We start from the raw sequence: 15,847 nt of genomic DNA on the forward strand, positions 1-15,847 counted from the left end.
GGCATCCCTCTTTACACCGCCTCCAGCGTCTCTCAGAAATGTGTGGCTCATGAGGAACTGCTCCAACATTGTACCCCATTGTTTCCAACTCCCTATGCACAGTCATTGTATCAGCTGGATTAGTGATAGCATCCAAGTCATTTATCTCAGGCAATTTTTTTCACCCACCCTCTGTAATGGTCGACAGTCTCTATCTGCACTTACATGAGGTCTCCCTGATCTTGTTGCAGCTGTGGTTCGCCCTTTACGTTGCCACTCCCCAGAATTGTGCCTGCTGGGATTTGTTACTCAGGTGATGTTCAGTCAAGTCAATAAGCTCTCTTCAACGACGCAATCTGCTGTTACTGCTCCTCTACTGACAAGCCAATACTCGCCGCCCCTTTTTACGTCGGCGGATCCGTCTCCGGTATCAATTCTACATGACGTAGGAGTGTCTGGAACACTTTTGATCAGACCTTAAAGTACAGGAGGTGTACTGGTATGTTACACTGAAGAGCCAAAGAAACTGGTTCTCCTGCCTAATACCGTGTAGGGCGCCCCCTAGCACGCAGAAGGGCCGCAACACGACATGGCATGAACTCACTAATGTCTGAAGTAGTGCTGGAGGGAACTGACACCATGAATCCTGCAGGGCTTTCCGTAATATCCGTAAGAATTCGAGGGACTTCTCTTCTGAACAGCACGTTGCAAGGCATCCCAGATATGCTCAATGATGTTCATGTCTAGGGAGTTTGGTGGCCAGCGTAAGTGTTTAAACTTCTCCCAATAGTTTTCCTGGAGCCACTATGTAGCAATTGTGGACGTGTGAGGTTTCGCATTGTCCTGCTGCAACTACCCAAGTCCGTCGGAATACACAATGGATATTAATGGATGCAGGTGATCAGACAGGATGGTTACTTACGTGTCAGCTGTCAGAGTCGTATCAAGACGTATCGCAGATCCCATATCACTCCAACTGCACACGCCACACACCATTACAAATACAAGTGGCTCTAAGCACTATGGGACTTAACATCTGAGGTCATCAGTCCCCTAGACTTAGAACTGCTTTAACCTAACTAACATAAGGACATCACAAACATCCATGTCCGAGGCAGGATTCGAACCTGCGACCGTAGCAGCAGCGCGGTTCCCGACTGAAGCGCCTAGAACCGCCAGGCCACAGCGGCCGGCACCCCATTACTGCTCGAATAGTCCCCTGCTAACGAGCAGGGTCCATAGATTCATGAGGTTTTCTCCATACTCTTACACGTCCACAATTTGAAACGAGACTCGTTCAACCAGGCAACATGTTTCGATTCATCAAACGTCCAGCGTCACTGTTGACAGGTCCAGGCGAGGCATAAAGCTTTATGTCGTGCAGTCATCGAGAGTACACGAGGGGGCCTTCGGCTCCGAAAGTCCATATCGATGATGTTTCGTTTAATGGTGCGCACACTGACACTTGTTGATGGCTCAGGATTGAAATCTGCAGCATATGAAACTTCCTGGCAGATTAAAACTGTATGCCGGACCGAGACTCCAACTCGGGACCTTTGCCTTTCACAGGCAAGTGCTCTCCCATCTGAGCTATCCAAGCACGACTCACGACCCGTCTTCACAGCTCCAATTCCGCCAGTACGTCGTCTCCCTTCTTCCAAACTTCACAGAAGCTCTCCTGCGAATCTGGAAATCTACAGCTATTTGCGGAAGGGTTGCATTTCTGTCACTCTGAGCGAATTTCTTCAGTCGTCCCGTTCTTGCACGATCCTTTTCTGGTCGCAGCGATGTCGGAGATTTGATGTTTTATCGGATTCCTGATATTCACAGTATACTCGTGAAATGGTCGTACAGGAAAATCCCCACTTCACCGGTACCTCGGAGATGCTGTGTCCCATCGCTCGGGCGCCGATTATAAGACCATGTTCAAACTGACTTAAATCTTGATAACCTGCCATTGTAGCAGCAGTAACCGCCGTATTCTGCCTGTCTACATATCTCTGTATCTGGAAACGCACTCTTAAACTGGTTCCTTTATCGCTTCAGTGTATTATTGAAATTGCGTAACCGACAGTAGTCTGAAACACAACTGTTCAAATGGGAATGGCATGTGAACGTGTATTGTGTCTCGTCGCTTTATCTGCGCTTTGCCCTGTACTGAACTGTGACTGCGAGAGTGTAAATTTAGCTGTGAGAATGTAAACTGTCAATAACTTTAAACTAAACTAACAACCCATGCATTTACGTAACACAAAAGCTGAATCTGATGCAATACGATTGATTTCAAATTGGCCCTGGTAATAAAACAAAACTTGATCAATTTGAAAATAATGGTCCCTGTGCTTAATGAATTCAATCCGTGAAAAATAATAAGATTTCTCACCTTTACCTGCGCAGTGGTACCGCTCTTCGCACTGCTCTCTGTAGGTACTTTGAATTGTATAGTTATCAAACAGCTATGGTGTAAGGCTGTTGCTTAGCATACATTTTAATTAAATCGAATATGACTGAGACGATAACTTCTAGAGAAAAATAGTTAATCAAAAATGACATGGATCAGGGAGCTGGTATTTACTTCGGGTAGATAACAATATGGCACTAACTTTAAGACTTGTATTTTGACTCTTTGTAAATTGATCATGCTCACAATTAACACACTGAATAAACTGATTATACAGTAACAATTAGCTTTACAAAATCATTGGATGTGCATGCTTTACATTGTGTCAATCGTCACTTATGAATACACGCATTGCATCAGTAACAAAACAACTTTCTTTACGTTAATTATTTCAGACTTCTGTTAAGATTCTTTTTCAGTTAGCAATCATCATTGTATATTGCAAATTAAAAAAAATCGTAAGTATATATCCAGCACACGTCAGCTACAACACTTTACACTTGGGAGTCCTCCATACATCTGAAGTTACTCTAACGCATTACTCGTAACACGATTGTTTTTAAGCAACGACGCTACTACACAGTCGATGCTACATTTGATCATCTCTGGTTCAATGTAATATTTTCTTACAAAACTTGAATTTATTTACCCTATGTACATACCTTTCGAGTGTAGTATGTAGGAAGCGCTGCTACGGTGTGGGGGTGGTTAGGGTGTGGCCCCACTCATCGCGCCTAAGAAAACGCCGAATGGGGAAGAATATGAATACTTTTTACAGCACTTTGTACTGGATATGGTAGAGGAACAGTTCGGGGACGATGATTGTATCAGCATGACAACGCACCCTGCCATAAAGCAGCAACTCTGAGGCATTGGTTCCTGAAATGGAAGAAGCTGACCGAAACCCAATGGAACACCTTTGAGATACGTAGGATAGTTGACTTTGCTCCACACCCTAGCGACTAAAATGGCTATACTCCGTTCATCATAAGAATAAACCTGATGTAAACAAACACAAACGCGATGATTGGTCAGAAGCCGTACCACACGTACACTGGTGTCGTTACGCTCTTGAAAGTAGGTTCTGCTTACGTATGCTGTATACAGGATGTACATGAAGTCCGCGAAAACTTTCAATTATTTATTGCACAAGAACCAAACATTGTACAGATATCATACATATGTCATTTTGAAGACAAGCCCTGAAGGTTTCTTTCCATTTATTCCACCACAGCGTAGTTTGGTAATTTGCCGATAGTCACCGCTAGTCGCAAACATGGAGAGTTTAGGTGCGGAGCGAGTTTTCTGTGTGTCGGAGTTCGACAAAAACAAGTGTGCTACAGCTGTTCAACGGATGTTTAGAACCAAGTACGGTAAGAAGCCACAAACAAGGGAGGCCATTTACCACTGGCACATCAAATTCATTACGATGGGTTGCTTGTGCCCGGCAAAGAGAAGCGGACATCCCAGTTTGAGTGAAGCGAATGTGGAACGTGTACGAGAGACATTCATAATGCGTCCAAAGAAATCGGTGCGCCCTGCATCCCGTGAACTCGAAATGGCTCCAACGACAGTGTGGAAAATCCTGCGACAGAAGCTGTCTGTAACACCATTCAAATTGAAGCTAGTGCAGAAGCTCAATGACGACAAAGACAAGCGTTTCGAGTTTCGTTCGCTGTTGCAACAATTGAATGAGGATATGGATAGCATTGTTGATCGCTTAATTTTTAGCCATTTCTCACATTAATGGGAAAGTAAGCAGGCATAATTGTCGAATCTGGGGTACAAAGCATCCACACGAATGCACTGAATTTGAGCGTGATTCCCCAAAGGTTAATGTTTTTTGTACCTTGTCACGTCGAAAACTGTGCGAGCCATTCTTCTTTGCCGAGAGCTCTGTCAATGGCTATTCCTACTTGGACATGGCTGATGCCTCAAATGCAGTCGGACTCTCCGTTCATCTTTCAGCAGGATGAAGCTCCACCCCATTTTTATCGTGAAGTTCGTGGGTACCTGAACACGGAGCTGCCGCATCGACAGGTCGGCCGTGCTACAGAAGGGGCAGCTGTCTCATGAAATGGCCTCCGCGATCACCAGATCTCACTTCGTGTGACTTTTTTTCTGTGGGGATACATTAAAGATCTGGTGTGTGTACCGCCTCTACCACGTGATGTAGCAGAGCTCCGGTAGAGAACACGGGAAGCGACTGCCACAGTCTACGATGCCATGCTGGGACGGGTATGGCAAGAATTCGATTACCGTATTCACGTCTGCCGGGTGACTCATGGTTCGCATATCGAATGTTTGTAAGAAACACTTTCAGAGTTTCTCTTCAAAATGTAATATGTATAACATCTGTACAATATTTAGTTCTTATGCAATAAATAATTGAAAATGTTCCCGGACTTTATGCACACCCTGTATAACTACTACGTTACATTAAATGAAACTTTAAAGATATTCAAATGTATTAATCCCCATCAACGTATTTCTTTATCACGCTTTGGCTATGTAGTTTTTATTTCAAAAATCGTGTATAGTCACCGCCTCTGCACTGTTGGTCCCTGATTGTCGCGCTGTTAATATGCAGTATGAAAATGGCTGAGGAAACTTACTGTTCCATTGTGAAACACGCGTGTGGAACACGGTTAAAAAGTGTCGATAAATAGGCTGTCCTTAATGCTTTTCATAAATTTACAGAGTTCTCCAAGGGGACTGTAGTAGTAGTAGTAGCTTTATTCATCCGTAGATCTGTTTTTGCAAGGATATAGGACATGTCAAAGTATTTACAAATTTAGTTCAATTTAAAATAAGCTAATTCGTACACACACACACACACACACACACACACACACACACACACACACACACACAGACACACACACACACACACTGGTGATCTCTGGGCCATTTTCTGTACTGCAACTTCCCATTTGCTATCCTGAAAAACTGAGCCAACACCCCTCCATAATGAGTGAGATGTTGAGCTCAGAAAGAGGAAGAGGTGTTAGTATCGTGCTATGCATAGCTTGGGGGTAAGTATTTCTAGAAAGGAAAGAAGAAAGAAAAAAACGTAAAGTGAAGGTGTTATGTGGAATGTTGGATATTTTATAACCATTATTATTATTATTATTATTTATTTGTATAACACTTTTTTTATCAAACTCCTACTCTGTTTTAGCTAAGTAATCCTTCAATGTATAAAATGTATTACATGACAGGTACATTTTACCCGCCTTTTGAAATAAGTGTACTTTTGCAAAATCTTTAATCTCTTTCGGTAATTTATTGTACAGTTTTATTCCTTGGTAGAAGATGCTGTTTTGAGTTTTATGTTCATTTTTTCTTGGTAAATGTAAGTTGAGTCTATCTCTTGTTGTATGGTCATGGACAGGGCTGTTTGTGCAGTAATTACCAATGTTATTTTTGATGTGTACAACTGACTGGTAAATGTATTCACATGGAGCAGTTAAAACCCCAGTGTTTTGAACAGGATTTTGCAATGAGCTCGACTAGTATTTTTGATTATTATACTTATGGCTCTTTTCTGGAGTTTGAAAATTGTGTTCATATTTTGTGCATTTGTTCTCCAAGAAAGAATGCCATGGCTAAGGACTGAGTGTACACATGAATAATATGTAACTAAAAGACACTGAATGTTACACACTGATGATAGGATTCTAAGGGCATAACATGCTGATGACATTCTGTTTGCAAGTACCTTTGTGTGTTCACACCACTTCAACTGAGAATAAGTATTCATTCCTAGAAATTTTGCATTTGTTACACAGTCTGTAGAGGTGCCATCTACATTTAACTTAACATTGTCATCTTTCCTCTTCAAACTGAAATTCATGGCATTAGTTTTCCTTATGTTCAGTGTCACTTTATTGCTTATTGGCCAATCATATACTTCCTTAAGAGTTTCATTTTCTTTCTCTGCAAGGAGTTCTCTTGTTTTCTCAGTGACTATAATATTGCTGCCATCATCGAAGAGTAACGCTACTAGGGAAGTCGTCATTGATGTATGTCAGGAATAGTATTGGTCCTAATATGCTACCTTGCGGGCCCCTATATTAATGTATTTTGGTTTTGATAAGTGTTTTACTAAATGCTTAGATGTATTTGAAGTATGCTGCTCTTTGTACCCTGTCACGTATGATCGAAACCAGTCATTAGCTACCCCTCTTATTCCTAATGCTTCTACTTTATTTAATAGAATCTTGTGGTCGACTGTATCAAACGCCTTAGAAAGGTCCAGAAATATGCCTGTGACACACTCTTCTTTATCAAGAGTATCAAGTACAAGTTTTGTTAATTCTACTATGGCTGACTCCGTATTTTTGCACCTTCGGAAACCAAACTGCGATTCGCTTAAAAGATTGTATTTATTCAGGTAATTCATTAATGTGTCTTTCGTAATTGCTTCTATTATTTTTGAGAATGGTGACAGCAGGGCCGGTAATTTTCTACGTCTTCTGCATTACCGTTCTTAAGCAAAGGTACAACTCTTGCCTTTTTTAACTGCTCTAGAAATGTCCCTGACGTGAAGGATTCATTTATTATCTTTGTAAGCGGCCTTTTGTAATCCCTATGCATTGTTTCAGTTCACTCATTGGTACTTCATCTAAGCCTACTGACCTTTTGTGTTTTAGTTTTTGAACAGTTTTATTGACTTCATTCTCTGTGGTTGGAAGTAACATCATTGTATTTAGTGCAACATTATTTACAGGTGTTATATTTGTTTGGGGGAATTTTTGCTGTAACAAATGTATCCGGATATCTATGAGTGGACCTTAATATCGGATGTGTCCACCCTTCGCCTTTATGAATGTATTGGATATAGTCAAATTTCATATTTACATTTTATGTATAGCGCCACCAGTAGTGTAGCAGATTGATTGTTCACTGCAAGTCATGGTTCACGGATTCAAGTCTCGTGGAAGTCATTTATTTTCCTCGTTCAAATTGGAATACCTGCATCTCGTAATTGTAAAATTCATCATTATTTTTAATTAATAACGCACGTCTTCTTCTTTCTAATTACATACTGCACGCGAAATTCCTGTTTTCATTTCAAAGATAAATTCTTAACTAGCGACATTTTCTGAATGACTGTTAATAAAGATTCCTTAAATTTAGAAAAAATAACAATTTCATTTTAAGGCAAAAATGCAAAACCAAATACTCTTTATTTGAACTATGTTCAGTGTTTTATAGCACGGATGTAGATGAGTGTCGTAGAAACACAGAAAACAATCATTTTCACAGCATCAAGCACTGCATACAAATGCTGCATTTTTACTTTTGCCGCTGTACCATTACAATGTGAACCCAACGGAACTGACCTGGAGCCAGGCTAAGCGATTTGTCCCGAGAAATAACAGGTCTGTTAGCATTTTGTGCTTTCCGTCTCGTCACCTAAGAAGCGTGCGTCAGTGCTGGGGTTTTCCTGAATATTATTTGATTCTTTTTAAAAATTAAGTGACATTCGAAGCTGTACTGTTTCTTTGCCCGTCTCTTTTTACTACTGAACTGCAACTGCTCACATCATTGTAGGCTAATTGGACCGCTGGTTGACCAGTGCTGTCCAAGTTTAATGTGCCGGCGTCATCGCACAGTCTACGTGCGTTTAACACAGCGTAAAGCGTATCCTTATGATAGTACATGACTGTACTGGTCACATTTTGGCTTCCGCGCCACTTGAAACGAAATCGAATGAGATTCAAGCAAACGCGGAAGAATACATGGCGTAATGTTTACACCAGGTTTATTCTTGTGATGAACAGAGTATTCCCTCTCTGGTTTTGGCGCTCAGGAAGAATGGGCTGGCATTCCTCTGCAGAAATCCAGAAACATGATAGTCCGTCGTATGTCCACAGTGGCGGCGCCGGTCTTCCTGAGCCCCGTCTTCGTGCAGCCTTCGGGAGCGGCGGGCGCGGAGGCGGCGGGGGTGGAAGCGCGCTCCGGGGGCGGCGGGGGCGGTATGGGCGGCCAGGGCCTCCTGCTGGCGGCGGTGCTCAGCCCCTCCCACGCCCTCTGCTCGCCCAGGACCTCCTCCTTCATCGGTAAGTCAAGCTGCCACACCCCACAGTCACCGAGAAGACACGCGTCAGAACCGTGCTACAGTGGTTTCAAAAACGTGATACTGAACTCAAGTCGATATCTTGGCCACCAAATTGTAAAACTAAAACTCCGTCCGAACAGGCCGTGAAGGCTCAACGGTACCGACCGGCCGCCGTGTGGTCCTCAGCCCACCAGCACCACTGGAGGCAGATATGGAGGGGCATGTGGTCAGCACATCGCTCTCTCGGCGGTATGTCGGTTTACGAGACCGAAACTGCTAGTTCTCAATCAAACAGCTCCTCAGTTTGCCAACAGTGCTAGTTAGAATGGATGGTCACCCATCCAAGTGGGCCACCAAATTCACGTAACCTAAATCCGATTGTACCCGCGTGGGATGCTATCGGGTGCCAACTCCGTGTCCAGAAAGCACCGGCCCGTAATTTTCGGGAACTGCTTGATCCTTGCCGTATACCTCCAGAGCCTTCAGAGGACTTGTGGAATCCACGCCACGCCTAATCACTGCTGTTTCAAAAGCGGAACAACACGCTATTAACATTCTATGTCACGGTGTTATTTGCCAACGAACCGTAAATTAACGTACAATTTTAAGGAAAACACTCGTATATGCACGATGCTGCTGCCTGGCAATACACACAGTCTGACTGCATCGAGCTAGCCTGTGTTTAGCGGCTTTATGTTGGCAGGAACACTTCAAAATCGATTATCGTTGCTGAAGGTCGGAATTACGTAAATACACCGGAAAACAGCTGGAAGAGTAAATTATTTCTGGAACTTCTGTCACATCTAATTACATTTTAAAGTATGTAAAATTATGCTTAATGATATAACAGACTATTTCCATGTCTTTGTAACTGAACGATCAATAATAGCATAATATATTCACTTTGTTGCCATATGACAACAAACCTAAAATACTGAATAATCAAATTAAATGAAACTATATTCATCCTGTCACATAGTATTTTGTGTGTCAGACTCTACCCTGAAATATTTTATTCACTGAAATTGGTCTCCTAAAAAAAAAAAAGAAAAAAAACGCGATTTACCGTTAAGCATTTGGTGATAATATTTTGCCCCTTCGACGTACGTTTCATGGACATTGTTCACAGTGCATTTTCCATATCTTCTCCATCATCTCACCCGAGGTATACGATGCTAGGATAATCAATCACAGATTCTTCCGAAACTTTGCGTTACGACGAACGACTCTATAAGAATGGCGCCATAACTAGCCTTCGAGAACACCTTAGAATAAATGATACTTTTGTAGAAAGTGATATTTGGCAATCGGCTAGAGACGTGGATTACGGAGCTCAAGGCTGTAGACTCATGTTATGCTAAGTTCTAACATTCCTTTTTTTTCTATCCGCGTTTGTAACAGATTCTGGGACTCTCTTATTAACGTAACAGAAATATATTCTGCAATGTTCGATGTACCGGGTGATCAAAAAGTCAGTATAAATTTGAAAACTGAATAAATCACGGAATAATGTAGATAGAGAGGTAGAAATTGACACACATGCTTGGAATGACATGGCGTTTTATTAGAACCAAAAAAATACAAAAACTCAAAACATATCCGACAGATGGCGCTTCATCTGATCAGAATATCAATAATTAGGATAACAGAGTAAGACAAAGCAAAGATGATGTTCTTTATTGGTAATGCTCAATATGTCCACCATCATTCCTCAACAATAGCTGTAGTCGAGGAATAATGTTGTGAACAGCACTGTAAAGCATGTCCGGAGTTATGGTGAGGCATTGGCGTCGGATGTTGTCTTTCAGCATCCCTAGAGATGTCGGTCGATCACGATACACTTGCGACTTCAGGTAACCCCAAAGCCAATAATCGCACGGACTGAGGTCTGTGGACCTGGGAGGCCAAGCGTGACGAAAGTGGCGGCTGAGCACACGATCATCACCAAACGAGGCGCGCAAGAGATCTGTCGGACATTTAGTGAACTTTTTTTTTTTTTTTGTTCTAATAAAACCCCATGTTATTCCAAGCATGTGTGTCAATTTTTACCTCTCTATTTACATTATTCCGTGGTTGATTAAGTTTTCAAATGTATACTGACTTTTTTATCACCCGGTTGTTTCCATATAAGAACGCTATATCTCAGGAGTATGTTCGATTTTGTGGCTTCAGTGTGATTAGAAAAACGAAAAATTAAATTGCTGTGAGTGAAACAAGCAGGAATGACATTTGTTTCCTTGCTTGTCACAAACGCACTGAGGTGACAAAACGTCACGGGATACCTCCTAATGTCGTGTCACATAGGCTTGTGGACTGCGCAGTGGAGCAAATGGACGTGGCAGGGACTCAACAAGTCGTTGCAAGTCTCGTGCAGAAATATTGGGCCATGCTGCCTCTACAGCCGTCCACAACTGCTAAGGTTTCCCGGTACAGAATCATGTGCACAAAATGGCCTCGAGACTGTCCCATAAATGAAATTCACGTCGGACGATATGGCTGGCCAAATGATCCACTCGAATTGTGTATAATGTTCTTCAAACCAATCACGAACAATTATGGCCCAGTGAAATGCATTCTCATCCATATAAAATCCGTCGTTGTTTGGGAACTTGAAATCCACGAGTGGCTGTAAACGGTTTCCAAGTAACCGACCATAAATATCTCCAGTCAATGTTCTGTTCAGTTGGACCAGAGGTCACAGTCCATTCCATGTAAACACAGCCCACACCTTTATGGAGCCACCACCAGGTTGCACAGTGCCTCGTTTACAACTTGGGTCCATGGCTTCGCTGGGTCTGCGTTTCACTCGAACCCTAACGTCAGCTCTTACGAACTGAAGTCCCGACTCGTGTGACCAGACCACGTTTTCCAGTCGTCTGTGGCCCAACCGTTATGGTTGTGGCCCGGGAGAGGAGCTGCAAGCGATGTCGTGCTGTTAGCAAAGGCACTCGCGTCGGTCGTCTGCTGCTAGAGACGATTAACTCCCAATTTCACCGTACTGCCCTAACAGATACGTTGTCCGCCGCTGGTAGCTGAGTGGTCAGCGCGACAGAATGTCAATCCTAAGGGCCCGGGTTCGATTCCCGGCTGGATCGGAAATTTTCTCCGCTCAGGGACAGGGTGTTGTGTTGTCCTAATGATCATCATTTCATCCCCATCGACGCGCAAGTCGCCGAAGTGGCGTCAGATCGAAAGACTTGCACCAGGCGAACGGTCTACCCGAGAGGAGGCCCTCGTCACACGACATTCACATTCAACAGATACGTTCGTCGTTCGTCCCACATTGACTTCTGCAGTTATTTCACGCAGTGTTGCTTGTGTGCAAGCACTGAGAACTCTGCGTAAACGACGCTGCTCTCAGTCGTTAAGTGAAGGCCATTGGCCATGTGCACTGTCCATGGTGAGAGGTAATGCCTGAAATTTCGTTTCTCGAGACACTCTTCATACTGTGGATCTCGAAATATTGAGTTCCCTAACGATACCCGAAAGGAAATGTCCCATGCGCTAGATCCTACTACCATTCCGCTTTCGAAGTCTGTCAGTTACCGTCTAGCGGCCATAATCACTTCGAAAACCTTTTCACGTGGATCAGCTGAGTACAAATGACAGCTTCTTCAACTCGCTACCCTTTTGTACGTCGTGTACGCGGTACTACCGCCATCTGTATACGTGCCAGGTCCTGATGCGATTCCAATTCGGTTTTACAGAGAGTACTCTACTGCATTGGCTCCTTGCTTAGCTTGCATTTATCGCGAATCTCTTGCACAACGTAAAGTCCCGAGCGACTGGAAAAAATCGCAGGTGACGCCTGTATATAAGAAGAGTAGAAGGACGGATCCTCAAAATTACAGACCAATATCCTTAACATCGGTTTGTTGCAGGATTCTCGAACATATTCTCAGTTCGAATATAATGAATTCCCTTGAATCAGAGAAGTTGTTGTCCATGCATCAGCACCACTTTAGAGAGCATCACTCCTGCGAAACGCAACTCGCCCTTTTCTCACATGATATCTTGCGAACCATCGATGAAGGGTATCAGACGGATGCCATATTCCTTGACTTCCGGAAAGCGTTTGACTCGGTGCCCCACTGCAGACTCCTAACTAAGGTACGAGCATATGGGATTGGTTGCCAAGTACGTGAGTGGCTCGAAGACTTCTTAAGTAATAGAACCCAGAACGTTGTCCTCGATGGTGAGTGTTCATCGGAGGTGAGGGTATCATCTGGAGTGTCCAAGGGAAGTGTGGTAGGTCAACTGTTGTTTTCTATCTACATAAATGATGAAACTTCCTGGCAGATTAAAACTGTGTGCCGGACCGAGACTCGAAGTCGGGACCTTTGCCTTTCGCAGGCAAGTGCTCTACCAACTGAGCTATCCAAGCATGACTCACGCCCCGTCCTCACAGATTTACTTCTGCCAGTACCTCGTCTCCTACCTTCCAAACTTAACAGAAGCTGTCCTGCGAAACTTGCAGAACTAGCACTCCTGAAAGAAAGGATATTGCGGAGACATGGCTTAGCCACAGCCTAGGGGATGTTTCCAGAATGAGATTTTCACTCTGCAGCGGAGTGTGCGCTGATATGAAACTTCCTGGCAGATTAAAACTGTGTGCCGGACCGAGACTCGAACTCGGGACCTTTGCCCTTCTCGGGCAAAATCTCATTCTGGAAACATCCCCTAGGCTGTGACTAAGCCATGTCTCCGCAGTATCCTTTCTTTCAGGAGTGCTAGTTCTGCAACGTTCGCAGGAGAGATTCTGTAAAGTTTGGAAGGTAGGAGACGAGGTACTGGCAGAAGTAAAGCTGTGAGGACGGGGCGTGAGTCGTGCTTGCGTAGCTCAGTTGGTAGAGCACTTGCCCGCGAAAGGCAAAGGTCCCGAGTTCGAGTCTCGGTCCGGCACACAGTTTTAATCTGCCAGGAAGTTTCGTATCAGCGCACACTCCGCTGCAGAGTGAAAATGTCATTCTAGATACATAAATGATGTTTTGGACAGGGTGGATAGCAATGTGCGGCTATTTGCTGATGATGCTGTGGTGTACGGGAAGGTGTCGTCGTTGAGTGACTGTAGGAGGATACAAGATGACTTGGACACGATTTGTGATTGGTGTAAAGAATGGCAGCTAACTCTAAATATAGATAAATGTAAATTAATGCAGATGAATAGGAAAAAGAATCCTGTAATGTTTGAATACTCCATTAGCAGTGTAGCGCTTGACACAGTCACGTCGATTAAATATTTGGGCGTAACATTGCAGAGCGATATGAAGTGGGACAAGCATGTAATGGCAGTTGTGGGGAAGGCGGATAGTCGTCTTCGGTTCATTGGTAGAATTTTGGGAAGATGTGGTTCATCTGTAAAGGAGACCGCTTATAAAACACTAATACGACCTATTCTTGAGTACTACTCGAGCGTTTGGGATCCCTATAAGGTCGGATTGGGGGAGGACATAGAAGCAATTCAGAGGCGGGCTGCTAGATTTGTTACTGGTAGGTTTGATCATCACGCGAGTGCTACGGAAATGCTTCAGGAACTCGGGTGGCAGTCTCTAGAGGAAAGGAGGCGTTCTTTTGGTGAATCGCTACTGAGGAAATTTAGAGGACCAGCATTTGAGGCTGACTGCAGTACAATTTTACTGCCGCCAACTTACATTTCGCGGAAAGACCCCAAAAATAAGAGAGATTAGGGCTCGTACAGAGGCATATAGGCAGTCATTTTTCCCTCGTTCTGTTTGGGAGTGGAACAGGGAGGGAAGATGCTACTTGTGGTACGAGGTACCCTCCGCCACGCACTGTGTGGTGGATTGCGGAGTATGTACGTAGATGCATAACGGTATGACATGAGTTATGTCACCTCAGTGTATTTGGTTATTTGTTTCCGAATATGTCGATATTTCCGACAGTCCATACACATGAGGGAGATGGTCGTGTCACTCGCAGCTTGCTGGTCGACTGCTATCGACTTCTGCGGTCGCATCAAGTCACACGTCATTCCGACGTCAGTGGGCGGCAAGCCTTTAGCGTCACTGGCTTATTCCGGCGCTAGCCACAAGCTAACCGCAGCGCTGCCTCTTGTTGCAGATCCGATGCAGGCGGCGACGTACGACGTGCCGCCGCCCCCGCAGTCGGCGGCCGGCACGCTGCGCCGCGACGCCGCCCTCAGCCTGGGCGTGGGCGGGCTGCAGCTGCACCACATGTGCACGACGCCGCCCCCGGCGCCGCTGCCGCTGCCGCCCCACCCCCAGGAGCTGCAGCACGTGTACGAGGAGCTGCCCGCGTGCTGGCAGAGGCCGCCCCCCGCCTGCCACTAGTCGGTCTCCAGCCTGTGGGATGAAGGACACGGCTGGCCCTGTTACAACTGGCCAATACCACGCGTGTTCCCGGTCCATTCCAGTGTAATGGATTACCTTCTGGAGTGCGCCATATCCTGGTACCAAACTGAACCACCACATGGTCCCAACTCAAGACCACTGTCATTTTCAGTCTACGTGATCAATAGTTTCAGAAGTGTCGATGTCTTAGCAACAACCTGGGCTGCTACAGGTAGCTGTGGCCCACCTGAACTACTACATGGCACTATCACTGAACCCTGTTGTCTTGTGTTGCTGTAACAACTAAATAAAAAGTGACAGTTGGCCTAATTGCAGTTACCACAGGGCTCTATGTGTGGACCATTTTTCTTTTCTCCTCTTATATTCATGTTCCCTTTAAAGATCGCTGCCGTCTAAAATGTCTTTTGATTACCAGAACCACCACAGGGCTCCAACTCCAGACCACTGCATTTCCAGTCTAGATAATCGAGGTGGAGTACAATGCTTTACCGAGCGCCAAGAGTTCCTCAAACAGCTGGGAGTGCTTTGAGACCCACTGGAGCACCACAACCACCACAGGACACTTCTCTTCAGTCTGTATAACTGACCTAAAGGCAGATGGCGGGTAGGCTGGCTACAACTTGAGATACCATCAAGTCTCTGTATGTCCACTTTTTGAGTGATGGTTGTGGGACTCAGCTATTCGATACAGGATGTCAGTTCAAGCACCGTTCAGTCATCTAGTTTTCAAACTTATTTTATTTGGCTACCAGTTTCGGCAATTTACTACGCTATCTTCAGGTCCCTGACCGACTTGTAGGAAGATTCCATCTCAGTTCTGATCAAAACGGGCCAGCAGATTTTGCTTGCTATGGCGATACCTTCAACCGTCATCTGCAATTGCCGACAGATGATGGTTGAAATGATCGCTATAGCAAGCATAAATCTACTAATACCAGTATTGCTGGCCCCTATTTTGATCAGAAACGGGATGGAATCTTCCCACATGTTTTTCAGGGGCCTGAAGATGGTGTAGTAAATCTCCGAAACTAGTAGCCAAATAAAATAACTTTGGAAACTAGATGGCTG

At 44.4% G+C, this 15,847-nt stretch overlaps 1 protein-coding gene across 1 annotated transcript in view; it reads left to right on the forward strand.

The window, feature by feature from the left end:
* The window catches only part of LOC124552505 (uncharacterized protein TP_0369-like), a 222,410-nt gene extending 207,322 nt beyond the window's left edge, over positions 1-15,088 (forward strand). Inside the window, exons 11-12 of the mRNA XM_047126791.1 lie at positions 8,263-8,448; positions 14,529-15,088. Coding sequence (XP_046982747.1) covers positions 8,263-8,448; positions 14,529-14,758 — 416 coding nt within the window. The 3' untranslated portion in view covers positions 14,759-15,088. The remainder of the gene's footprint in view (positions 1-8,262; positions 8,449-14,528) is intronic.
* The last annotated feature ends 759 nt before the right edge of the window (positions 15,089-15,847 follow it).

Source organism: Schistocerca americana, chromosome 10 (assembly GCF_021461395.2).
Source record: "Schistocerca americana isolate TAMUIC-IGC-003095 chromosome 10, iqSchAmer2.1, whole genome shotgun sequence".
NCBI classification, from domain to species: Eukaryota; Metazoa; Arthropoda; class Insecta; order Orthoptera; family Acrididae; genus Schistocerca; species Schistocerca americana.